This window comes from Dama dama, chromosome 15, assembly GCF_033118175.1.
Source record: "Dama dama isolate Ldn47 chromosome 15, ASM3311817v1, whole genome shotgun sequence".
Classification (NCBI taxonomy): Eukaryota; Metazoa; Chordata; class Mammalia; order Artiodactyla; family Cervidae; genus Dama; species Dama dama.
The window spans coordinates 61036711-61064683 of NC_083695.1; the positions used below are offsets into that span (position 1 = coordinate 61036711).

The 27973-nt window shown below is 36.1% G+C and overlaps 1 protein-coding gene across 5 annotated transcripts in view; it reads left to right on the plus strand.

Moving 5' to 3' along the window:
* Positions 1-27973, plus strand: part of EXOC6 (exocyst complex component 6) — a 180080-nt gene that overhangs the window by 141605 nt on the left and 10502 nt on the right. For all 5 annotated transcript variants that reach the window (XM_061162191.1, XM_061162195.1, XM_061162192.1 and 2 more), the window contains one exon: positions 3824-3897. In XM_061162191.1, coding sequence (XP_061018174.1) covers positions 3824-3897 — 74 coding nt within the window. The remainder of the gene's footprint in view (positions 1-3823; positions 3898-27973) is intronic.

Genomic DNA, 27973 nt, shown 5'->3' on the forward strand with positions numbered 1-27973 from the left:
ACTCACGATTTAGTTTTGGCTGAACGTTTCTTACCCACCCTTAATTATTTTGAAATAAATACACTAAATATGCAAAGAATGTTCTAGCTTTACACTGTCCAGTAGTCATATGGTCTGGTGGGAAAACGTAGACAGGTAAACAATTATAGCAAAATAGGTACTATAGTTAGGCTGTGTTAGGAGTTGCAGTGATATTGCAGAAGAGGGACCTAACCCAACCTTCAGGGTAGTGGACGTCTTCCATAGAAGATGTACGGAATGGTAGGTAGGATAAGTAAGAGTTACCCACTGAAGAAGAAGAGTAAGGATGCTCCAGGAAGAAGGAGCAGAGGTACTGTGGAAAGAGGTGACGCAAGGAAGTGCAGGTGGTTTGGAATGGAAGAAGTTTAAGGTGCCCCTACAGAAGTGGTAAGAGATCAGTTTAGAGAGATAGGTTATAAAGGACCTTACTTGTCCTACTTTATTGGGAAGGTGATGGGGAACCAGTGAAAGTTTTCAAACTATGAAGTGTCACAGATCATATTTACATCTGATATAAATCATCCTGGTGAAAGTGGATGGAGAGATAGCACACAAGAAGCAAAGAGACCAAATAGGAGTGTATTTCCATAAGCCAAGCAAGAAATGATGATAGCTTGAATTAAGATAGATACAGATTCAGACTCAAGATATTGTAGAAGGTTAAAAACAACAGGATTGACTGCATCAGAGTTTTAAAGAAGTAAAGAAAAAGATATGAAGCCTATTATCCCTAAGAATCATTTGTGGAAAAGAACTGAGAGCTATAAACTAGTGAATTTCACGTCCATATTGGTTACATAATTAGGAGAGATGGTAAGTAAGATGAGACTGAATACTTAATCAGATTCTGGATCAATGAATTGAATATCAGGAAATCTGAATTAGCTGTGTGATCCTGGACAAATCAATTTAAGTGTTCCTGCCCTTTAAAATTATGAACATGGTGCCTTTAAACTGAGCCTTCAGAGGACTGTTAGAGATATTTCAAAGAGAGTGTCTTTTCTAGCTGCAAGACTTTGTGATCCATCATCTGCATGCCCTGTTTCCTAAGATAAGTTATTACAATGATCAAAGACGATGGTATGTGAGAAAGTGCTTTGTAAGCTATAAAGTGCTATATAAATTTATGGTACTATTATAATTTTAACACTAAGCTCTTTGGTTTAATGCCAAGCATTGGGGCTTATTAAACTATAGTATTTCAGATAGGAATTGAGAGAGAAGAAAACTGACAGATTATTTTCCATGTAGAAAAATTCTGGAAGATTAAGTAGATAATAATCGAAGTATAATTGGAATTGAGCTGATTTTTGTGTCTGATATATAAAGTAAGTCTCTTTGTGTTATAGGAAGTCTGTGTGTGTGTGTGTGTGTATGTATGTATATATGGTGTTGGTAGAAACTGAGCTAACATTTATAGTCTTGGTTAGAGACCACTAGGGATTAGTAGTTAATTGTTACTTGGAAAGAGTAGCCTGAGACTTGCCAAAAAAGCCAACAATATGCTGGATGGTCTTAAGAAAAGAACTTTTTAGATTAAAAAAAAATCTTTACTTTTAAGGTATTAGAATTTTGGTTGTTATTTTCCAGCTAAGATCTCATGTTACTAAAGAGAGGTAACCCAGTTATCTGGGCCATGGTAGGTGGTGATGGGGTTGCACCAGTATGAAACTCTTCTTTTTCTTTTCTGGCTAGGCCAGGTCTTAGTTATGGTACATGGGAAATTTGAGCTTTGTTCCAGCATTCGATTTTTAGTTGCAGCATGCAAACTCTTAATTGTGGCGTGTAGGATCTAGTTCCCTGACCAGGGATAGAACCCAGGCCCCCTGCATTGGGAGCTCAGAGTCTTAGCCAACTAGACCACAAGGGAAGTCCCAAAGTTTTCTACTTTCCATTGTATGAAAAGACAGTGATGTGAGTAAATTATACTAAACAGTGAAAAGTATGGTTAGATTTGCTTAATGAATCTTAGTTTTCCAGAAATAGGGGGCCTGAGAAAGGTGAATATAGTCACCTATCTAATGGGCATTGCTACTTAGTACCTATCAGAGAACCAGGAAGTAGGAAGGAAAACAGTGTAACTCTGAGTAACTAAAAGGTGCATATACTCAAAGGCACATATAAACTCATTCACATTACTTGTGGGAGAGGATCCTGTTCAGGCTATATTTTCTCTTCCTTTAGATACTATTCTAGTACAATTAGCTGACTTACCTGCTCAAGAAGATTATAGGTGACATAATAAGAGATGAGTGAGAGAGGAGGGAGTAAGAATTTATGTTAAAACTGTAAGAGAGAAGGCAGAAAATTATAAAATATGGACATAAGAACTTAACACAGCATTCTGAGCTATTAAATGTAATAGAAAACAACTGTTAATATCATAGCAGCCCTGGGAATTTATTGTGTAGAATAAAAATTGTTCTTAATGGTTATCAATGAGGAGAATTAAGAAAAGTTTAAATAGTATTTAGTATTATTTTTTTAAAAGACATGGAAAGAATTATGATGCAGTTTAAAATTTTAGGAAAAAGTGCTTATTATGAAAAAAAGTTTTGATGCTTAAAGTAAAAATGATCATTAACTTTACAACATGAACAATAAAAACTTAATTTGAATTCTTCATTCTCCAAAAATGCCAAATAAATTAAGCTGTTCTAGACTTTCATATATTTATGGTTTTTAATTGTTGATTTTGAGCTTTTCTAAACTATATTTCACATAGAAAATAAGAATTATTTTTGTTATTCCAAAATGTATATAAAAATTTTTGTGGTTTCTAAAATACTGGCTCAGATAAATTCACAAGTGGAAAATTTGCAGTACTTTCTAAGAAAACTCAGGTATTAGTGGGGAGGGCAAAGGTGGCAGACATTCATATTCTTATCAGAGAAGCATGTGTGTAAAATGATAGGGTCTTTTTAATGAGCCACAAGGCTTTTGTTTTCAGAATAACTAGTATTGAGATTGTCTTCAAATAACAACAAAGCTGTGTTACTAGTATTAACTTTTTGTAAGTACAAAAATTTTTTGAAAGAGATTCCCTGGTGGTCCAGTGGGTAGGACTTAGTACTTTCACTGCAGTGGCCTGGGTTTAATCACTGGTCTGGAAATTATGATCTCTAACTGTGCGGCTTGGCACTTTCAAAATATTTTTTGTCTAAAGATTTTAAGAAATCTATCTCATGAAATCTAATTTTTAAGATATCCCTAGTTTTTAAAGAAGTGGGATTCCTTTATGGAAAAAAATTATTTGAAAGAAAGACATTCCTGCATCATCCTCATTTTGCTAATTTGAACATGTTACCTGTATGTTGCTTTCTTACATGGCTGCCATTGTTGCTGTTAGCTAGAAGTAGGATTTTATAGAGCATATTCCATAACAAAGCAGATGTTTTGAGATATTTTGATAACCATGCCATGGGTATAGTTTCAAAATGCTGCTATAATCATTCACCTAAGGCTAAAAAGAGTCAAAAAACATTTCATGATTGAAGTATATCATTACCCTTGAACTTCTGTGGGATAACCATTTAAAATTTATTGTAATTAATGATTTAGAGTAATTAAATGGCAGATTAGAAGTTTAAAATGATTGAAATATTTGTGGTAATGGGTGTAGAGAACATTCTTAGTGGTGAAATTGAAGGTTATAAATAGTCTTTATTTGAAATGATTACTTGTAAATATTATATTTTTAATGAGTAGAAATTAATTTAGTGCTTAAACCCTTGTATATTTTGTAATTTTGTTTATATATATATGTATATATATATATATATTTTTTTTTTTTTTTAAATAGTGTTTGCCAGCTCTGAGCCGGTGCCAGGATTCCAAGGGGATACCCTGCAACTTGCATTTATTGACCTCAGACAAGTAAGATGTAATAATGTACTTTTCATTTATTGCTTTCTACCTCTTGCCTTTTTCTTTTCTTTTCTTTTTTTTAATGCTACAGGAATGCTTGTTTTTGCCTCGAAACAACTTTTCTTTAGAGAAAAGTTTAGGTGTTTGGTCCTTCTCTCTGAACCTGTATCCATTCAGTGTCTCAACCTCATAGGGCATTCTTGTTGGTGAATATTTAATTTAGTTGTTATTAGCAAAGCACATGACTAAATACTAACTTTATACTTCGGTTTATTGATACTTTAAGTTCTTAATGATTTCATGGTCATATATGAAAATTTGGTAGTATAACATTAGTGTTAGGACCCAAATTAAGTATAAATTATTATAACCTAAAAAGGAATCCCTTGATTAAAATGTTGTCAGTGTAAAGAATGCTATTTTTATAGTTTTTCTGTATGCCTCCATAAAGAAGGATAGAACTAAATTTTGAAGGTAATTAATTATGGTGGTGGTGGTGACGTTTACATAAATCTTTTGCAGTCATATAACTAAATATAATGACAAATGTGATGATTTTTAAATCTATTCATTTTACTACTCTTTAACTTCTCTACTATATTGTCATTTTCTTTATTTTCTCCATATTACCTTGTCCCATCTCCCTCATAATTTTTCTTCTTATGCTCTTCTTCCTCTTTCCCCCTCCTTTTTCTTTCTTAATCCCAGGATTAAGGTGTTTAATCAAGCTGAGATTGCAAGAGTGTAGAGGAGGGATAAATCCAAGTAAGAGGGCTCAGGAGTGTTAGGATTGACAACAGGAGTGACTGCTGCCTTTGGCAAGAAGAACCAGATGAAGATAGAATTAAATATCAGTCTATTAGTGCTCCCATCTTCTTTGAGGGGTGGAGATAACTGGAGATGAGTTTCCACCATTGGTATGAATAAACTCTTCCACAGTGATGTTAAAGAGCTCTGATTTCAATAAATGTTTGAACATAGAGCTGATTTTGCTCATTCCAAGCCAATGTTCAATAAGTATTTATGAACTACTAGATACTAATTATTTGGAGAGGGGAGATGTGGTTAAAATCCACACAAAAGTAATATTAGAGATAGTTCCATCCTTATGGAGCTTAACACTCCTTTAGAGAATCACAGTCTGGCTAGGAATACTTATATGACAGTGAGTCGTGTGGAAATAACTCGTATTTCAAGTCAGGTTTAGAAGGAAATTAGAAAAGCCATTCCTGTTGCCCAATTATAATCTGTAAATTACTGAACATATAAAATATAATCATTTATTTCTGTTTACAGTCAGCACTTGTGTATTATGCCAAACAAGGAATACTGTTATGAGTGACCTAGATCTATAGATGGTTAGCTACCTAGATCTGTAGATGGTTTTAGCTTTACTAAGTTGGGGAAGATAGTAGAAAATGAAGAAAGTGGATTCTGAACTTCCATTTCAGTTTACCAGAAGATATTCTTACTATTGATGGTAGATCTATTTTCTTCACAAGTAGTTACCTTTGTTGCTGTCCTCCTGCTCCTAGTAAGATTATATGGAAAACTGAGTCCTTTGATATTTATTGTTTACCATTTTTTCAGTTTTATATGAATTTTATGCTGTTCTAGTTTATGATCTCATGTAGGATTGTAGATAGGATCACATAATTTTTTAAAAAATTTTCTTGGAGTATAGTTGACTTACAATGTTGTGTGAGTTTCAGGTGTACAGCAAATTGTTTCAGTTATACACGTGCATATATTCATTCTTTTTCAGATTCTTTTCTGATATAGGTTATCACAGAATTTTGAGTAGAGTTCCCTGTGCGGTACTACTATGGGGCTTCCCGGGTGGCTCAGACGGTAAACAAACCATCTGCAAAGCTGGAGACCTGGGTTTGATCCCTGGTTTGGGAAGATCCCCTGGGGGAGGGTATGGCAACCCACTCCAGTATTCTTACCTGGAAAATCTCTGACAGAGGAGCCTGGCGATGGGGTTGCAAAGAGTCAGACACGACTGAGCGACTAAGCACAGTACACAGCATACTACTATACTACTATATAGTAGTGTGAGTGTGTTAATCCCAAACTCCTGATTTATCCATCTTCTCCACACTCCCCCTTTGGTAACCATAATTTAGTTTTCAATCTCTGTAAGTCTGTTTTTGTTTTGTAAGTAAGTTCATTTGTGTCATTTTTTAAAATTAGATTCTACATATGAGTGATTTCACATGGTATTTGTCTTTTTCTGTCTAACGTACTTAGTATGGTAAGTCCATCCATCCCTAGGTCCATCCATGTTGCTGTAGGATCACATAGTTTATAATGCTTTTGGCAAAGATTCTGTTCCTTGATTTGTCCAGACAGGTGGTTGGTTCATAGCAGATTAAAACTGATCCTAGGTACTTTCTTCCTTCAAACAATCATCATTTGACAGCAAAAAAATTCTCTTTACAAGCATATAGCCCACTAGGGAATTGTTATGAAAGCATACTTATAAATATTAATAAACATTTCAACTCTTTTTGGTTGATTTACTTATCAGGTATGTGCACTTAAAGGCACAAGTCCAGATTGACATTTCCTCATCAAGGTAATTTCTTGAAGAAATTGTAAGTGAATAAAAAAAGTCTGTTCTAAAACATTTAGAATTCTGACATTAGAATTCTAAAACATTTAGAGTTACAAGTACATAGAACTGTTAAAAGATTAATATAGAAATAACCAGTTAATATAAAAAACAATTTTAAAGTATGGTAGTTAGTATGCAGTGAAAGTGAGTAGTGGATAGAAAATTTTGATGAGCTAGCTTTTTATGTATTTATTTTTCTAGTCTTAAAAGAGGCTTAAAATTATTTCCCCTGATTATTAATGTTAACATTTATCATACTTTCTTCTTGTACTTATCTGTTCTAAAACAAAGTGCAACTAATTCTTTAAGTACTGGACCATGGTGATATAACATTAATTTTATGATTTCAGAGGCGTGGATTTAATAACAACTTGATAATGATAGTTATTTTTCACCTATATTTGTTTTTCAGATTAACTTACAAATAGTTTACTGGTAAAATTCTAGGTATGGAAATTGGCCAAAAATAAAATTAGTCTTGAAAACTTTAATCTCATATAAAGTGATATAATTTTTTTATCAATGTCAGTAATTATTTAAATAAGGATGCCTTAAAGTTTCAGTAGTGTTATGTTCCTGCCATCATAAAGATATTTCATAGCAGCATATTATTTTAACACTTTTATGTAAAGTAGTATATCACCAAACATAGAGAGGGTGCTAACACTTTTATTTACATTTCAGTTGAATTTCTGCACTTTTCCTTCTTTTTTTCGTGGCCTGTGATCCGTTTCTGTCTTAATAGGGCAGCTGACAGTTCTTTTCAAGTGTACTTAGAAAGGCAAAAGAGCCCTTTTCATAGTACTTATAAGAGGTCATGCTTCTGTCTTTCAGTTTGAATTTGATACTGCTTCATGAATTGTTGGGTATGAAAGATTAGGAAGTAGGTCCAGTGGTCAAATTTTACCTGCCCACCCGGACTTTGCCCTGAGGTCAAACTCCTGATACTTGCTGTTCTGAATAGAGGAGTTGATGACAAGTATGAGCTGATACAAGGGGAAAGTTAGAACCATATCAAAGCTGAAGGCAAGAGAATTGGGACTCAATGAGAGACTGTAGCTAAAAGATGGATCATCAGAATTGGCCTCTTCTAAAGAAAAGGAAATAGCTGACCTGTGAGTGAAAAGACTTTATCATCCTGCCAATCACATGCTTGCTAATGGAAGCCAGTTATCTCAACAACATTTTAAGACCTACTGACCCAGTAGACAGTGTGGAGGATTAGCAGTACTGGTACTGTCTTATGTGAGTATCCTTCCTTACTCAATTTTAAATGTGCTGTTTGAACATGATTTGTCTGTGTATACTTTTTTAGTAAGTAAAGCCTACCATCCTTCTACTCCCAGTTCTGAAATGGAGTCACTAAATGATGACGGACTTTGATACACTTGTGTGTATCTGTTTTCTTTTACAAAGACCGTGTCTTTTGTTAAATATAATCTTTCAAATGGATTACAAAAGAATTTCAAAATATGTAAAATGAAAACCTTAAAAATTTTAAATATTTTTATTATAAGATTTTTTATATAATATATAGTATTTAGTAATACATTTTAAAATAACTCATTCTTAATACATAGCAAAATTTCACTAAATGTCACTGAAAAAAGAGGTGTCCCATATAATTGAATTTCCCAGGAAACTAAATATTAGTGTTTAATCACTAAAACTTTTAAAATGTAGCCAAGTTAGTGGGAAACTTTAAAAATATATCTCTCACCTTCATAGCTTCTTATTGAGCATAATTCTCACAGTAGACTGAGCATTCATGGCTCACTAATAATCCTAATACCAAATCCTCTTTACTTGGTCCTATTTCACTTTGTGATAAATTAGACTGGCAAGATATTATTGCTACATCTGACAATATCTTGATAATCCTTCAGATAATAGGGAGAGGTTGAGGTAGGTTAGATGATAATGCAGTTAGATAGGTTTGAAGCTAATAAAACAATCTCTTCCCCAGAGAATGTTGGCTAATGTATCATTATCACCCTCAATCAATATGTCCTGAAGTGTCTTTCCAGGAACACTGATTTCTCAAGATGAGAAAAGACGTCTTTAAAAAAGAGTCTAAGTCAGCTAAGTTTAGGAAACACTTTATACTCTAATCTCTTCTTAAAAATTTACCATGTGCATTAGAATTGTAAGGACTGAGAAATGGTTTGGTAACCCAACATTACCTAAACTCCTCACAGAATACATCCCTTGCTAATTTGGAGTTGTATTACGTGAACAGACTTTGGGAAATGCTGCTTTAAGTCAAGATTCTGGCAACACCTTCTTGATGTCTGTCTTTGACAGTTTGGGATGAGCATATTTTTAAAATGATGACTTGGATAAATACATAGAAGACAGAATCAAAGTGCTGTCCATAGACTTGAGTGATAAGCCAAAGCCAACAAAGTTACATTTAGCAAGAAAAATATTGAGTGCTCTATTTAACTTTTTTAAAATTAAATTTTTAAAAACACAGAATGTGGTAAATCTGACTTTTATTATGAAAAAGATCTGGTTGTTTTAGTTAACCTCCAAATGAACCAGCAGTATGCTGGGAATTCTTAGACTGCATTAATGAATGTGTGATATTTGGGTTAAACTACTGTGATTTGAGGCTGTTAAGACTGTGCTTTAAGTATTGCATGATTTGAGAACACATAAGAGAGAATTACAAGGGTAGTGAGAGATCGGATACCTTGTCATATGAAGAGCCTTTAAAGATGTGATACTAGGCGACTTCCAGCGGTCCAGTGGCTAAGACTCTGTGCTTCCACTGCAGGGGCCATAGGTTTGATCTCTGATTGGGGAACTAAGATCCCACATGCCGTGTGACTAAAAGAAAAAAAATCTGGGAATATATAGTCTAAACCCTTAGAGAGGTATCTTTTTGTAGTGAAAATCAAATACGTGGTTCTTATTAGCCTATATTTGAGTCATTTTCTATACCATTTTCTGCTGCCTATTATAGTTCAGCTCAGTTCAACTGCTTAGTTGTGTCTGCCTCTTTGGACCCCATGAACTGCAGCACTCCAAGCTTCCCTGTCCATCACCAGCTCCTGGAGCTTACTCAGACTCACATCCATCAAGCTGGTGATGCCATCCAACCATCTCATCCTCTGTCCTCTTCTCCTCCTGTCTTCAATCTTTCCCAGTATCAGGGTCTTTGCCAGTGAGTCAGCTCGTCTCATCAGGTAGCCAAAGTATTAGAGTTTCAGCTTTAGCATCAGTCCTTCCAATGAATATTCAGTACTAATTTCTTTTAGGACTGACTGGTTTGATCTTCTTGCAGTCCAAGGACTCTCAAGAGTCTTCTCCAACACCACAGTTCAAAAGCATCAGTTCTTTGGCACTCAGCTTTCTTTGTGGTCCAACTCTCACATCCATACATGACTATTGGAAAAACTATAACTTCGACTAGACAGACCTTTGTTGGCAAAGTAATGTCTCTGCTTTTTAATATGCTGTCTAGGTTTGTCATAGCTTTTCTTCCAAGGAGCAATAACCCTATGCCATAAAAATTACAATTTTTCTTTTCCTATATAGGATTAGATTCCATTTTCAAGTATTTTATTTCTGGCAAAATAGGGAAAAGAAGAGGGATCATTCCTCTGAACTGTGTGTAGAGAATTTAAGAGAGAATTCTCATTGTGTAAGATATATTTGGAACTCACAGCACTTTTCAGATAAATGTTTTATTGAAATATAACATATATTCAAACAACTCATAGGTGTACTGTTGCCAGTTTTTGACAAAGTGAATACATCTCTTTAACACCCAGATTGAAAAGAACAACTTCACTAGGAAGTACCTCGAAAGAGACCACCACCCTTCACTGCACTTCTCCCTCTCAAAGGATAATAACTATAGTGATTTCTAACACCACAGATAAATTTTGTCTGATTTTGAACTTTGTATACATGGAATCAGGACTTCCCCAGTAGCTCAGTTCGTTAACAATTTGCCTGCAATGCAGGTTCGATCTCTGGGTGGGGAAGATCCCTTGGAGAAGGAAGTGGCAACCCACTCCAGTATTGCCTGAAAAATCCCATGGACAGAGGAGCCTGATGGCCTACAGTCCATGGGGTCGCAAAGGGTCAGGTACAACTGAGTGTCTAAGCATATAGGCATATATATGTGGAATCCTGTACTACTCACTTTTTGGTTCTGTCTTCTTTTGCTCAGTATTATGTTTGTGAAATTTATCCATGCTGTTACATGTAGCTGTGGTTCATTCATTCTCTTTGCTATGTAGTCTGCTGCTGCTGCTGCTGCTGCGAAGTCACTTCAGTCATGTCCGACTCTGTGTGATCCCATAGACGGCAGCCCACCAGGCTCCCCTCTCCCTGGGATTCTCCAGGCAAGAACACTGGAGTGGGTTGCCATTTCCTTCTCCAATGTGTGAAAGTGAGAAGTGAAAGTGAAGTCGCTCAGTCGTGCTGACTCTTAGCGACCCCATGGACCGCAGCCTACCAGGCTCCTCCATCCATGGGATTTTCCAGGCAAGAGTACTGGAGTGGGGTGCCATTGCCTTCTCCGAGTCTACCATTATATAAAAATGCAGTAATTTATACACTGATGGGGATATGAATTGATTCCAGTTTTACTGTTATAAATTGTGCTAACATGACATGCTATTGCATGTCTTTTGATGAATGTGGACATGTTTTTGTTGAGGTATTTTACCTCGGAGTAGAATTGCTGTGTCAGGGGGATAGGTTTATAATCAGTTATAATAGATGCTGTGAAGCAGTTTTCCAAAGCAGGAGTACTAGTTCATACTTCATACTTCAGCCAGCAGTGTAGAAGAGTTATTTTCGCTCTGCATCCTTGCTATCACTTGATATTAGTTGTCTTTTCCTTTTCAGGCTTTCTAGTGGGTATTAAATACTTTTACATTGTGGCTTTAATCTGCATTTCCTTGATAACTTATGAAATTGAACTCCTTTTCATTTTTCTGTTGTCTCAATATCCTCTTTTGTGAATAACCTTTTCAAGTTTTTCCCATTTATTTTTCAATTGGATTGTCTACTTCTTACAGATTTCTAGAAGTTCTTTGTATATTTTGACTATGAGTCCTTTCTCAAGTGTGTGTATTGCAGGTATCTTCTGCTCTGTGAGTTGTCTGTTAACTCTTACTGATGGCTTTTGTTAAATAAAAGCTCATGATTTTAATGAAATCCAATTTATCATTTTTTTCCTTCATGATTAATCAGTTCTTTTCATGGTTCAATTTAAGAAGTCTTTACCTACCCCTGAAATTGTAAATGTTTTTTTCTAAAAGTTTTATTGTTTTACCATTCATATTTAGGTTTACAGTGCATCTGGAATTGATTTTTGTGCATAGTATAGAGTGTAAGGTTCAAGATTCATTATGTTCCATATGTTATCCAGTTGACCCAGGACGATTTAGTGAAAAGAATTGGCTCTCATAGCCAATTAATTTCAAATTAATTTGGCTCTCATAGCCAAATTAATTTCAATGTAAATTAATTATAAAACACAAGACTGAAACATAAATGATATGTATTTCTAATATACAAGTAACATGGGTTCGGTTGTCCCCCAGTTAACTGTATGCTTATACTTCATGATTCATGCCATACCTCATTAGCAAATTAGTTATAGGGCTGAGGTTTTAAAATAGCAGCCTAACTATATCCCTACCACATCAAAGGTATTTTTAAAAATAAAGCAGTTCTGGAGCAAGTATTCATAACAATACAGGTAACATAAAAGAAAAAAGCAAAGCGATAAGCCATGAAGATAAGAATTGTGCCTTTTTGGTTCACTACTGTACATCTATTGCTTAACGCTATTCCTGGCACATAGTAAACAATCAGTAAATGTTGACTAAGGTGAATGCAAATTATTCAGCTATAGTAAAAAATATTTTTGGTGTGTTCAGTTCAGTTCAGTCGCTCAGTCGTGTCCGACTCTTTGCGACTCCATGAATCGCAGCATGCCAGGCCTCCCTGTCCATCACCAACTCCTGGAGTCCACTCAGACTCAGGCCCATCGAGTCGGTGATGCCATCCAGCTGTCTCATCCTCTGTCGTCCCTTTCTCCTCCTGTCCCCAATCCCTCCCAGCATCAGGGTCTTTTCCAATGAGTCAGCTCTTTGCATGAGGTGGCCAAAGTGTTGGAGTTTCAGCTTTAGCATCAGTCCTTTCAGTGAACACCCAGGACTGATCTCCTTCAGGATGGACTGGTTGGATCTCCCTGCAGTCCAAGGGACTCTCAAGATTCTTCTCCAACACCACAGTTCAAAAGCATCAATTTTTTGGTGCTCAGCTTTCTTCACAGTCCAACTCTCACATCCATACATGACCACTGGAAAAACCATAGCCTTGACCAGAGGACCTTTGTTGTCAAAGTAATGTCTCTGCTTTTTAATATGCTATCTAGGTTGGTCATAACTTTCCTTCCAAGGAGTAAGCGTCTTTTAATTTCATGGCTGCAGTCACCATCTGCAGTGATTTTGGAGCCCAAAAAAATAAAGTCTGGCACTGTTTCCACCATCTCCCCATCTATTTCCCATGAGGTGATGGGACCAGAATCCATGATCTTAGTTTTCTGAATGTTGAGCTTTAAGCCAACTCTTTCGCTCTCCTCTTTCACTTTCATCAAGAGACTTTCTAGTTCCTCTTCACTTTCTGCCATAAGGGTGGTGTCATCTGCATATCTGAGGTTATTGATATTTCTCCCAGCAATCTTAATTCCAGCTTGTGCTTAGGTATTACCAAATATTCCTAATTTGGTATTAGGAATTGGGATACTCCATATAAATTAATGTTCCCTATAAAAAAACATACTTTAAAAGAAATAAAATTTTCTTTACTATTTCAGTTATTTTTCATGGGAATAGTTCTAAAAAATACATGACACATTTTTCTGCTTCTCATGTAAAACTGTAAGCATTACAAACACTTCTTGATTTCTCTTGGTCATTTAGGGATACTAAAAGAAATGTTGTCATTGTTCCAAAACCAACTGTTGTTTTATGGAGAAAGAAATATTTTTAGCAGGGGAATTATAGGAATTTAGACAAAGGCAGTATATGCCTTAATTGAGCAATCAACAATGACTAAATATAAACTAGAACTTAAATAAAGCAACATTTCCTAAACTTCTGTTATTTGGAACAGTGAGTCATGAAGAAAGTAGGTTATAGTCAGTTAATTTTAGGAAATCCTAAATATTGTGTTCCTCTCTTGTAAATTCACAATTTTATTAGCACATTGAAGGCTTTGAGAGTCCTATAGTTAAGGTGTATCCCTCCCTCCCACCACCACCACCAGACTTGTTTAAGTACAAAATACTTTAAAAAAAAAAAATCTCTTGGGACTTCCCTGGTGATTCCATGGCTAAGACTCCTCACTCCCAATGCAGAGGACTCAGGTTCGATTGCTGTTCAAGGAACTAGATCCCATGTGCCACAACTAAGAGTTTGCATGCCAAAACTGAAAGATCCTGCATGCCGCAGCTAATACATTGTGCAACCAAATAAATAAATGGAATATTCTTTTTTAAAAAAGAGAAAGAGCAGAGAGTCCAAGTATGAATCCACACAAATATAGTGTTTTTAAAAAAAAATCTCCTACTGTCCTGCAAATCAGTGCTCTATAACACAGTTTGAAAACACTGAATTACCTGGACTGGTGCAATGTGTTAATCTGTGGATTTCTAGAACTATGTTCTGGTTAAAACAGAAGCCTGTGAAAGCAAATAGGTAAGCCTTTTAGTAGATAGATGAAATTTAAATATTAAAACACAGATAATACAAAAATGATGAAAAATAGTAGAAAACTTTCAAAAATAATTTGTTGAACTTCCTTTTTTAAAAAAAACATTCAGATGATTTTATGAAGAATGGTAATTACTAGAGGATTAATGCTGCTTAGCTTTAGTAAACCAGTCAGTCAGTCATACAGAATAACTTGTTTTTTAAGAAGAATGAAACGGTAACACAGGATTGCTTGTGAAGAATGAAGAGATTTAAGAGGGAAATTAAAATACCAGCTCATATGGAGTTCAGATCCTTACAGTTGTCACATTCCTTAGTGAATCATCAAGGCTATTGTTATTGAGCCACTGTATGCATACTTGGAGAGAAATAAAGAATATATTTGCTACTTTTTTTTCCTCCATTACTAATGCACTGTAAATGAGATGAGAAAATTTTGAAAGAGAGGTATTTTGATAAAATAATCAAGTTCTACATTTTGTTTGTTGTGAAGAACATCTCCTGGGTTGCCATTTCCTTCCCCAGGGATTCTTCCCAACCTAGGGATTGAACCCACATTGCCTGTATCTCCTGTATTGACAGGCAGATTCTTTACCACTGTGCCACCTGGGAAGCAAATACATTTGAAGTGACTTTTTTCAAGATAACTGTACCTTTCCTTAAGACAGAAAACCCTAATACCTTCCAAATTAAGAATCTTAACGCCAAAATGTCACAAAGAAAATAGTATTACTACTTAGTGGTACTAAAAATGTAATGAAAACACTTCTGTGAGTCCTTTAAAGGACTTTAAATGTTCTCAGTTTACACATTATGTTTGTGGGTATGTGTCCTTAGTTGTACTCTGCAACCCCATGGACTATAGTCACATTAACTTAACCATAAGCACCTTCAGATACAAAATAGAGGAGTTAGGGAAACAAAAGCTGCTTTATTCAGTTTGTCTCTCTCCCCAATCACCAAGTCCTCCCTGGCAGCCAAGGAGGACGTGTACACCTAAAAAAACTTTTACCATCCATCACTTCTTTGATCTGACTTAATTTAAAGACTATGTTTTTTAAAAGTAATTTTGTGACCCTGCATATGCATCTTTTATTAATGGTACCCAGGGAAGATTCTCTGCCTCCCAGAAGAGTCAATGGACATTCTGAATTCTGAATATAAGCCGATTCCTTTTAGTTTGCTTTTTTTTTTTTTAACATTATCAATTTCTAAAACTTGACTATCCATATCCTGAGCCAGTGTGACTTCATATACTTGGAACAGGAGTATAGTGCATGCCGTTTTTTAAAAAGGTAGCCCATAAAACCCCTCTTCCCTTCGCAGATTTGTTTTCTTACTTACATATGTCATCAACACACATGCCATTTTCTTTCATGATAAACTCCAAATCTGGACTTCTCAATACAATAACCTGCATGAGGTAACTCAACAGCCCATTAGCCCTGACTATTACAGATTTGACTGATTTGACTGTTCTTACATTCTACCACTTTGTAGACAGATCTGTTAGGAATGATTTGAAGCTTTTTATTATTTTTATTGTTTCCTTAAGCATTCAACTCCATGAGCAAGAATTGGTTATAACATAGATTGCATTGCATAAAGGTCCTTACGTGCCTTTAGATCAGGGATTCTAGCCTGGTGATCACAGGTTGGTTTAGATTTATGCAAAATCTTTTCTATATGTGCATATTTCTGAGAACAGGGTCCAGTATTTTCAATAGATTCACAAAGGCATCATATGTGACCTAACAGTAGTTATCTCATCACCACTGCTCCAGGGAAACTGAAAACTGAGCATGCACACACACCTTAAGACACCTTTGGAACAGGAAGTGTATAAGTAAATTAAACATTTGTTAGTGAAATCCTAGAAGTATTTGTAGTAAAAGGCATTATGTATGTATGGATTGTCATTTATTTATTTACTAATTCATTTATTCAACAAGTGTTTGAGTGCCTTCTATAGCCAGCTACTGGGTAAACAATTGAACAGCAGGCAATAAAAGAGCTCCACAACCTGAGAGATGAGTTAGCTAGTATCACAGACAATAAAGTTGAAGATAAAGACTGTTCGATTCAGAAAGGTGTCTTGGCTAATAGGATGGAAATTAAGGAGTGTAGAAAGAAAGCCATTGAAGAATCCAAATGGTGTGCTGAGGAGGACATTATCGTAGAGGAAATCATCTAATGTGATGGATTCCTCCTTCTCTTAATAACTACTGTGTGCCATTGGGAAACTGTTTCCTGAACTATTTGAATGATTTAGTGAAATCTGTGTGGGAAAATGGTGTATAATTTACTTATGGGAGAGATCTTTTTCATGGCATGCTTAATCTTTGTTGCTAAAATTAGTGCATTGTGTGAAACTTGCATTGTAGGGATCATTAGTTGATTGAGTGAGCAGTTACCATCTCTTTGAGTATACTATACTTCATCAGGGTGATGGCAAGACTGGTGTGCCAGCTCTGTATCATGTTAAACTATGAGTGTAGTTCCTTTTAATAATATTGTTTAATAAGGGAAGTACCCTGGGAACCCACCTCTCTGTTCTCATTACCATTCTCACCTAATTTCTTCTATCCTTTTCTATCCTTTTCTACATAGTCTGACAATCTCTGTCTAACGTGCCCTCAAATGGTTATAAAATTTAGGAAAGAAGTTCAAATGTACTTCACCAGAGAAAGATAGGAGAAAACTGATAAATATATACTTGTGTTTGACTCAAATTGAAGCAACTTTGGTTTCTACCTAAAGGGACATGAACGAGCCTTGGAAGTTATGAAGGAATTGTTAGGCCATAATTCTTGCCTTGGAGACTGGGTGTCTGCCAAGACTTTACTTTGAAATTTCTGTCTTCTGTTACTAATCTTGAGGCATCATAACATACAATTCTTTTGCCACTAGTCCAGTTTATTCTTTTATGATGAGGAAGAAGGCACTTTTAAATAACAATTATTTCCACTATAATTAAACAAATCTTCTTTTGTTTGCATTATATTTGTTACTATATTGTATACACATTCTGCTTGCTTAAACATGCCCCTCTGACTACTTCACAGGAACTTTCTTTAGAAGTTTTAAAGTCTTTGACTTCTTAAAGTATTAATGGGATTTGCCAAAGTTGTAGTATCCAAATGCTTGACTAGATATAGTAGCAGGACAACAAGCTTGTTCACACAGCTCCTCCAGCAAGCATTTTTCCCTTAGACAATCCTAAATTCATTTGAAGTGCCAAAGAATTAAAGGAAGACATTTTGGGGGCTTACTTCTGAATATAACAAGATCAGACATCTCGCAAAGTTTACCTGTAAGGTCCAGATATTAGAAAAGTATGCTGCCCTTTGGGAGAGCTTAGATTAGGAAGGATTAGGCTGTACCTGAATAGCTTTTGCCTTTCAGTGTTGTAATACTGGTGCCTTACAGTTTATGCACTTAACTAGGTATGGAGTTTTATGCCCATATCTTCTTCAGTTATTGATACAAATTTTAAGCTAATAGATTTTTGTGATTATATTTAAGGGTAAAGGTTTGGAGCTATTTTGTAGTTTTGGGAAATTGCTCTCTAAGTGATTTTTTGAAAGCAAGGGGAAAAAAATAAATAGCATAGTAATTACAAAAATAATACATGTTCATGGTTCTTTTTGGTTTTTTAAGTAATTACAAATTTATAAGAAGTTACAAATACAGCTGAGAGAGGTCCTATGTATACTTCACCCAGCTTCCCCAATGGTAATTAATGTTTTGTATAGTTATCTGGAATGGGAAGTCAAGTGGGCCTTAGGAAGCATCGCTACAAACAAAGCTAGTAGAGGTGATGGAATTCTAGTTGAATTATTTCAAATCCTAAAAGATGATGCTATGAAAGTGCTGCACTCAATATGTCAGCAAATTTGGAAAACTCAGCAGTGGCCACAGTACTGGAAAGGTCAGTTTTCATTACAGTCCCAAAGAAGGGCAATGCCAAAGAATGTTCAAACTATCGCACAAGTGCACTCATCTCACACACTAGCAAAGTAATGCTCAAAATTCTCCAAGCCAGGCTTCAACAGTACATGAACTGTGAACTTAAGATGTTCACGCTAGATTTAAAAAAGGCAGAAGAACCAGAGGTCAAATTGCCGACATCCGTTGGATCATCGAAAAAGCAAGAGAGTTCCAGAAAAATATCTACTTCTGCTTTATTGATTACACCAAAGGCTTTGACTGTGTAGATCACAACAAACTGTGGAAACATCTTAAAGAGATCGGAATAGCAAACCACCTTACCTGCCTCCTGAGAATTATGTATGCAGATCAAGAAGCAACAGTTAGAACCGGACATGGAACAACAGACTGGTTCCAAATTGGGAAAGGAGTACATCAAGGCTATGTATTGTCACCCTGCTTATTTAACTTATGTGTAGAGTACATCATGCGAAATGCTGGGCTAGATCCAGATTGAAGCACAAGCTGGAATCAAGCTTGCTGAGAGAAATATCAATAACCTCAGATATGCAGATGATACCACCTTTATAGCAGAAAGTGAAGAGGAATTAAAGAGCCTCTTGATGAGAGTGAAAGAGGAGAGTGAAAAAGCTGGCTTAAAACTCAACATTCAGAAAACTAAGATCATGACATCTGGTCCTATCACTTCATGGCAAGTAGATGGGGAAACAATGGAAACAGTGACAGACTTTATTTTCTTGGGCTCCAAAATCACTGCAGTTGGAGACTGCAGCCATGAAATTAAAAGACGCTTGCTCCTTGGAAGAAAAGCTATGACCAACCTAGACAGCATATTAAAAAAGCAGAGACGTTACTTTGCTGACAAAGGTCCGTCTAATCAAAGCTGTGGTTTTTTCAGTAATCATTAATGGATATGAGAGTTGGACCATAAAGAAAACTGAGCACCAAAGAATTGATGCTTTTGAGCTGTGGTGTTGGAAAAGACTCTTGAGAGTCCCTTGGACTGTAAGGAGATCAAACCAGTCAATCCTAAAGGAAATCAGTCCTGAATATTCATTGGAAGGACTGATGCTGAAGCTGAAAGTCAAACACTTTGTCTATCTGATGCGAAGAACTGACTCATTGGAAAAGGCCCTGATCCTGGGAAAGATTGAAGGCAGGAGGAGAAGGGGACGACAGAGGATGAGATGGTTGGATAGCATCACCGACTCAATGGACATGAGTTTGAGCAAGTTCCAGGAGTTGGTGATGAACAGGGAAGCTTTGCGTGCTGCAGTCTATGGGCTTGCAGAGTTGGACACGTCTGAGTGACTGAACTGAACTGATAGTTATTGACTGTTGTAAAAATCAGAAAATTAACATGACATGCTCCCTGTTTAAAACACAAAAAATTCAAACATGTAGAAATTTATAAAAAGAAGGGCCTTATTTTTTTCCTCCTCTTCAGTCTCTCAGAATCATTGTTGTGTTTCCCTGTAGACCTTTTATTTTTTTTTAATTTTTTTATTAGTTGGAGGCTAATTACTTCACAACATTACAGTGGGTTTTGTCATACATTGATATGAATCAGCCATAGATTTACACGTATTCCCCATCCTGATCCCCCCTCCCACCTCCCTTTCCACCCGATTCCTCTGGGTCTTTCCAGTGCACCAGGCCCAAGCACTTGTCTCATGCATCCCACCTGGGCTGGTGATCTATTTCACCATAGATAGTATACATGCTGTTCTTTTGAAACATCCCACCCTCACCTTCTCCCACAGAGTTCAAAAGTCCGTTCTGTACTTCTGTGTCTCTTTTTCTGTTTTGCATGTAGGGTTATCGTTACCATCTTTCTAAATTCCATATATATGTGTTAGTATGCTGTAATGTTCTTTATCTTTCTGGCTTACTTCACTCTGTATAAGGGGCTCCAGTTTCATCCATCTCATTAGGACTGATTCAAATGAATTCTTTTTAACGGCTGAGTAATATTCCATGGTGTATATGTACCACAGCTTCCTTATCCATTCATCTGCTGATGGGCATCTAGGTTGCTTCCATGTCCTGGCTATTATAAACAGTGCTGCGATGAACGTTGGGGTGCACGTGTCTCTTTCAGATCTGGTTTCCTCAGTGTGTATGCCCAGAAGTGGGATTGCTGGGTCATATGGCAGTTCTATTTCCAGTTTTTTAAGAAATCTCCACACTGTTTTCCATAGTGGCTGTACTAGTTTGCATTCCCACCAACAGTGTAAGAGGGTTCCCTTTTCTCCACACCCTCTCCAGCATTTACTCAAAATGGATTAAAGATCTAAATGTAAGACCAGAAACTATAAAACTCCTAGAGGAGAACATAGGCAAAACACTCTCTGACATAAATCACAGCAAGATCCTCTATGACCCACCTCCCAGAATATTGGAAATAAAAGCAAAACTAAACAAATGGGACCTAATGAAACTTAAAAGCTTTTGCACTACAAAGGAAACTATAAGTAAGGTGAAAAGACAGCCCTCAGATTGGGAGAAAATAATAGCAAATGAAGAAACAGACAAAGGATTAATCTCAAAAATATACAAGCAACTCTTGCAGCTCAATTCCAGAAAAATAAATGACCCAATCAAAAAATGGGCCAAAGAACTAAACAGACATTTCTCCAAAGAAGACATACAGATGGCTAACAAACACATGAAAAGATGCTCAACATCACTCATTATTAGAGAAATGCAAATCAAAATCACAATGAGGTACCATTACACGCCAGTCAGGATGGCTGCTATCCAAAAGCCTGTAGACCTTTTAAAATGCACATTTGAACACACACACATGTGCCCACTTTGTGCACACATGTAGAATTCTTTTCTTTGGAGGGGAATGGATCATATGTGCTATAATTTGCATTTTTCATGCAATACTATGTTATTTCATATGGGTAAATATGAATCTGCTTTACTCTTTTTCATTTCTTGTTTGTTTAAGTGTGCATTTGGGCAAATATGGAATATTCCTTATCTGTAAGTATTATAGTATGATTAATTTTGATGTACATTTTCAGTGTGTTACTAAAGAAGTAAGACTTTGTCCCCGTGGATGGGGAATTATAAGCCAGTGCATAATGTAAAGAGAGATAGTCCCAAATTTAAATTCTTAAATCATTGATATTCTTGCTGTTTTTTTCACTGACAGAAATAGGTTAAAATTTTTAGAATAGTCTGCCACCAATAAAAAATAGTGATATTCTGGCTCTTAGTAAATATTGTACATTCAGTAATATTAGATATAAATCAATATTTGATGCTTTCCAAAAGGGAACTTTATCCTTCCTCTCAAAAGTAATTCACACTTTTGTCTAAATTGCAGTTATTCATTTATAAGAAAAATTATTTTCTCTAATAATTTTTTCTTTTATTAAACAGAAATGTTTCTCTTTTTAATTATCAGTTCTTTGAGTTGTGAGGATAATTTATGAGAAGTTTAAATATTTAAATGCCTTGTCAGAAAGAATAATGTACTATTTGTTTCACATACTAATGAATATATCCACTGTTACGGTCTTTTTGCAGCATAAAACAAAATTACCTAGGTTGCCCCTACTGTATTTGCTACATCTAATGTGAAATCTTACAGCAGTGTTCTGAGAAACCTTGCCAAGCATTTTTTATTGAAAGCAGATAGGTTTCAATAAAACCTACAAATATAAGGAAGTCTTGTATAAATTAAACCATCCTAAATAAGTTATTTAAGCCCTTAATTTGTAAATTTAGGAAATTAGATTCTAATCCTACTTTATATAAATTTGAACTAGGCAATCTCTCTGAAACCCAGTTTCTTCTTTTATAAAATATAGAAAAGTCTCCACTTCAGTGGAATAAAATGGTCAAGTGAAAGTTATACACAGATATGATGAATGGTCTGAAATAAAGATAAAAATGAACAGGTGACTAGTAAACTTTGTGTAAAGACTATCAGAATCTTCTAGGTAATCTGTGTGTGAAGGAGTCCGAGAGTCAGGCTGTGTTTGTGCAAATCTTTTTTAGTGGCCTAATTAGACGCTTTTACGTGTGTGTAAATTTCTCTGCTTTTCTTTCGTAGCTATTTTTTTTTCAGAGAAAAAGCACAGTCCTTAAACTTTTGCTTCTCAAAGTGTTCTAGGAAATGTAATTTAGTTCAGTTCAACCAGCTTTTATAGAGTACCCTAAAAGAGAATTAAGAGATACTATGCTGCCCTTGAAGGTCTCGTAATTTGGTTGGAAAGTGAGAACAGACATGACCCCCAGATATGTACAAGTATGTACATATTCCAGACTTTAGGTAGTTCTCAGTTGCCTGTAGAGCCATCCATCCTCAAATTTAGTTGGCTTAGGAAACTCAACACTGCTAACATTAAGCTAGCACTTGGAAGGAATGCATTCCACTCATATATTTATAAAACCATATATTAAAATAAATTTAGGTTAGTGTCTTTTAAGTCAATAGTGACTTAAGAGCCAAATGTATAATACAGTCATGATGAAAATTTTTGCTAGTATATATGGAAAGGATGTGATTTGCTGAAGGGATTAATTGATTTGAGAATTAATCATCATAGCATTTTTGCCTGAACTTCCTTCTTAGGTATACATTACAATGCTTAGTTCTTAAGGTTAAGAGATAGTTTAGTCCCTAAAGTGTTTTACAATTTATAGTTCTTTTTCTTTGACTCTTCTGTTTTCTTAAATGTCAGATCATCTTCCAATTACTTTCAGTCTGTGAGTCAGTGATTTTCATGGTCATGAAATCCTAAGATTTGAGAGTTAAGAGATTTCAGAAAGTCTAACCAAACCTCCTAGAAGTTCTCTCCTTAACCAGGGCTCTTGCTGCTCTTCAGAGTCCTGAGACATCCACATTCAGAGGTCTCTCTGCCCTTTGAAAACCTCATGGCAGCCTTCACTATTTCTTCCTGAGTCTTGGTCATTATAATTTCTGGCACTTCCCAGGCATGCATCTCTCTTTATAGAAGATTAAATATTTGATTACTCAATAAAGTTAAGTACTTTCTTGCTACTCTTTCTGCTTTCTTTATCCACTTCTTCCCACCTCCCAACCTATTTCCTGTCTCATTCCCTGTTGTTTTGTTTACTCTATACCTTCTCGCTTCTTCTAGCCCTTTCTTTATACCTTCATTCCAATGTAAACAGCCCTATAGCTTTTATTCTGGGGCAGAATGTTTTCTCTGCTACCTAATTATGGAATTCTAAGGGGAATGCTAACCCTGTAGTAGTTCACTAGTGGTAGCCACGTATTCTTCCACAAGCTGCACAGTGGAAAGAGAAATTGATGTTCTCCTAGGTCCTCTTTTCTATTTATAGATTCATTGTTCTTCCACTGTTGAGTGAGAGTTCCAGCCTCTTATACCCCCTTCATTCCTCACCGTCACTGTCCATCTCTCCCTGTTGCTTTTGCAGTCACAGTTTATCTGTATTTGCACTCATCTTCCTTTCCTTCCTTTAGAATCAGATGATAGGTAGCCATTTTATTCAAGGCTCTCTTGTCTTTCTTTTTTATGGGACTTTGTTTCATTACTCCTGTACCTTTCCTCTGCTTTATCCTTTTCCGAACTAGACTTCTCTGGTGGGTCAGATGGTAAAGCGTCTACATACAATGCGGGAGACCTGGGTTCAATCCCTGGGTTGGGAAGATCTCCTGGAGAAGGAAATGGCAACCCACTCAAATATTCTTGCCATAGCATAAAAACATGTTCAGATCTTTCCTATCTGAGAGGAGGAAAGAAAGAGAATCTTGTTTGACTTCCCCAGGGGCATGGCTTCCCCTGACTAGGGATCAAACCCATGCCCCCTGCTTTGGGAGCATGGAGTCATAACCACTGGACTGCCAGGGAAATCTGACAGTATCTTCTCTAGTCTCATTCTGGCTATTTCTGATCCCTTTTTTCTCTCCTTTGCAGATTCCTTAAGAGAATGAGTTAGAAGGATTTATATCCTTATTTCCTCATTTCTCATTGATTCTTCAACTCTACCTGCTTTGCTACACTGCTAACTAAAACAGTATTCACCAGGGAAGGCCAGTGGACATTTTTAGCCCTTATCGTACTGATTCTTCCTACTGCATTTGATAATGTTGATCATATCCTCTCAGATTTTCTCTTCTTCAAAGACTATACTCTCTTAACATTGTTTTTCTGTCTCTTTTGTGACTTTCTTTTCAACTACTCCCTGATTGTTGGTGTCTCTGAGGTTTTGTTCTTAGGACACTTCCCAGTATATACTTTACCTGGGTGAACTCATCCATTCTCATCTTATCACTGACAGAAATGTTATATCCAGTTGCTTGGTAGACATTTCCACTGAGATGTGTGTCTTACATCTTGTGTGGCTAAAGCTCTCAAGACATCATCTTCCCTCATTCTGGATCAGATCTTCTTTCCATTTTCTCTATTTTGATTGATGGCACCACTCTGCTGTATCCCATACCTAGTTATTCATCATGCCCTGGGGACATTTCCTCCTAAATATTTCTCAGACCCATCCTCTTCTTTCCATCCTAACTACCTGCCTACTACCTGTCCATCATCTTCTCTCCATCCCATGGGTAAAATCAATGGCTACCCAAAGTTCCTAAACAAGACATGCATGTCTTTTTATGACCTAGCCCTTGTCCCCTTCTCCAGTCTCTTGTGCTACCTACTTCCTTACTTGTATTTCAGTTTAGCAACACTATAAAGTGCATTATATTCCCCATAAGCAAAACTATTTCTTATCTTTGTACCTTTTTTCATGCTTTCCCTTCTATTTGGAAAAACCACCACTCTTCCTTTGATTAACTCCTTTATTAAACCCAGTTTGGGTACCATCTAAGATACTTTCTTGGGTTTGCATCTCACTCTCCTAAGCAAGAGAAGGCTCTAATAATAATAACCTACACATAACTCTATCAGTGTAATTCACATATTCATAATTATGTCTGTATTATCTCTTCCATTACACTTAGGAACTCCTTGAATCCAAACACTGGGTCATCATCTTTTAATTGCTAGTGTCAAATAGAGTACGTGTCATATATAAACACAGTCCCTTCATTTTATGAAAGAGGAAGTTGAGATCCAGAGTTTATTACTACCTTAAATGATTAATTCAAAATGAAAGCTGATTAAAAAAAAACTTAATTGGAAGAGAATTTATTTTTTTTTGTAAGAGAATTTAATAAGGTATAGATATAAATACTCTGTTGGTATCAAAAGAAAAAGCATTAAAAAAAATTTTTTTTGATTATGCTGTGAGACATGGGGGATCTTAGTTTCCCAACTCGGGATTGAATTCCCACACCCCTTGCAGTGGAAGCTCAGCATCTTAACCACTGGACTGCCAGGGAAATCCTAAAACAGCACTTCTTTTTTTTTTTAAACAGCACTTCTTATCCAAGTAAAATATGATCAAATAAACCAAGTCATATCCATAGAGTATTGATTATGTGAGACATTGGAGGAGCTTGAATTTTCCAACCCAAATGGTACCTGATTTCTAACATCCTACAGCACTAAAACCTAATGTCAGATATTTTTTAATTATTGGGGGGGCGGGGAATGCTGATTCTTTTAAGTTGTAGTGTTTGTTGAATCATTCTTTAAAATCATTGACTATTCTCTTAATTAACCCAGCTCTGCTTAAGAATTAAATTCCTTTTTAAAAAGAATACTAACTTATTTTCAACTTCTCTGTAAATACTTAAGAATGCTTCCAACTTTCTTACCTGTTTGTTAACCCTCTGTCCCCTTCTTTGTCTTCCTAATTATCAGCAAACTTTTACCTCCTCAACTTTGTTGAGGGCACTGGGCCAGGCGCCAGTTTTATGTATTACAAAGAAGAGATGCTGTGGCTTGAATTTTTTCCAATGGCCTAGTGTAAAGATGTTTATGCAGAGTGTCAATGGAAACATAATTATCTTAACAGGATGACACAGCCTATTTTGCTTAGAAATGTCCTAATTTCCTGTTTAGGTTATCCAGAGGTCAGGTAGGGATTTCTTTTTGCACTCCCATAGTGCAGATTCACATCCTGCAAGCCTTGTAGGACTTAGATCACAAGGCCTTTAATTCCACTGGCTGCATTTATCTCCCCAAGAAAGTAAGTCCTTCCCCTGTTGTTTTTATTTAGTTTCTTCTTTTGTATTTTACTGCTAAAACCTGTAGTGAAAGTGATGCCAGTAGCTATTTACCAATAGCTGCTTCTTAACTAAGGGGCATCTTAAAGTTTGCATTGTTGCCCCTTTGAAGTTCACATCACAGTGCTGTTACTGTTACCCTGTCCAGAGAGTTACCAGTTACCTAGAGAGTTACCAGAGAGCTGTAACTAACTAAGCACTCAGGCATCGCCAGTCCCAAAGTAAACTATGGAACCTTCTACGTACCTACTACCTTCATGAATTAGCTTCTGCGTGTAGTTTTGTAACTGCCCCCTGCCTTTTTTATATTTAGTTATGCCTTGGGGCTATGGAAAAACCAAATTTATCTGTGAAAACAGACTAAGCAGCAAGTGTTCTGACGCATTTGTTGAGCAAATTATTATACCTGACAAATGGTAATTACATACAGTTAGGTCTGGATAATAGTTTAGTCCCCAAGTCATCTCCCACTCTTTGCAACCCCATGGACTGCAGCATGCCAGGCTTCCCTGTCCTTCACCATCTCCCAGAGTTTGCTCAAACTCATGTCCATTGAGTCAGTGATGCATCTCATCCTTTTGTCACCCCTTTCTCCTGCCCTCAATCTTTTCCAGCATCAGGGTCTTTTCCAGTGAGTCGGCTCTTTGCATCAGGTAGCCAAAGTATTGGAGCTTCAGCTTCAGCATCAGTGCTTCCAGTGAATATTGAGGGTTAATTTCCTTTAGGATTGACTGTTTTAATCTCCTTGCTACCCAAGGGACCCTCAAGAGTCTTGAGCACCACAGTTCAAAAGCATCAATTCTTTGGTACTCAGCCTTCTTTATGGTCCAACTCTCTCATCCGTACAAATCAAACCTGGGTCTCCTACATTGCAGGCAGCTTTTTTTTTTTTTTTTTTTTACTGTCTGAGCCTTCTGGGAAGCCCCTGGATAATTAGAGGTTAATAAATTATTTAACATAAGTAAGTGTCTTAGATTTAGACAAACAAAAAATACATATATTTTTAAGTTGAGTAAAAATTACAAAATCTATTATAAGATTTGAAAGAAAAAAATGAACGAGGATTCACGCTCCATTAAATATTTCATACAAATATTCACCAAGATATTATAGTATTCTTTGTCTTTAATATAGACCACAAAGGTCCTTATTTTCCTTATTTCCTTCATGCTAAGTACAGTAAACTAGCTAACTCTGTATTCATTGGGAATCTAAGGCAAATTGGCAAAGGATCTGTATTTATCAATATATTCTAGGACATAAAACAGAGACCTTTATCTCTAGAAAGCTGAACACATGAGACATGCATCTGAAATTCACTTCCCCACTTCACCAAACATTTCTTGCAAGGACTAGAACTGGGGTATTTGCTTTGTCAGTGCCTGCTAAGTTATTACCATAGAAACTCTCCCCCTTTTCCTCCTGAGACAATTAGGATATAATGGTCATGTTGTGTTTCATTTGCCTCAAATGGCCTGAGTTCCATTTCAAAGAATAGAATGATAATATGTATTGGGGCCTGAAGCATTTAGTTTTAATTTTAGTTTAGCTTTGTTTTTTCAAAAGCCAAAAGTCAGTGTTTATAACTAGTGACAAATTATAAATAATATATATTATTTGACTTGCTAAAAT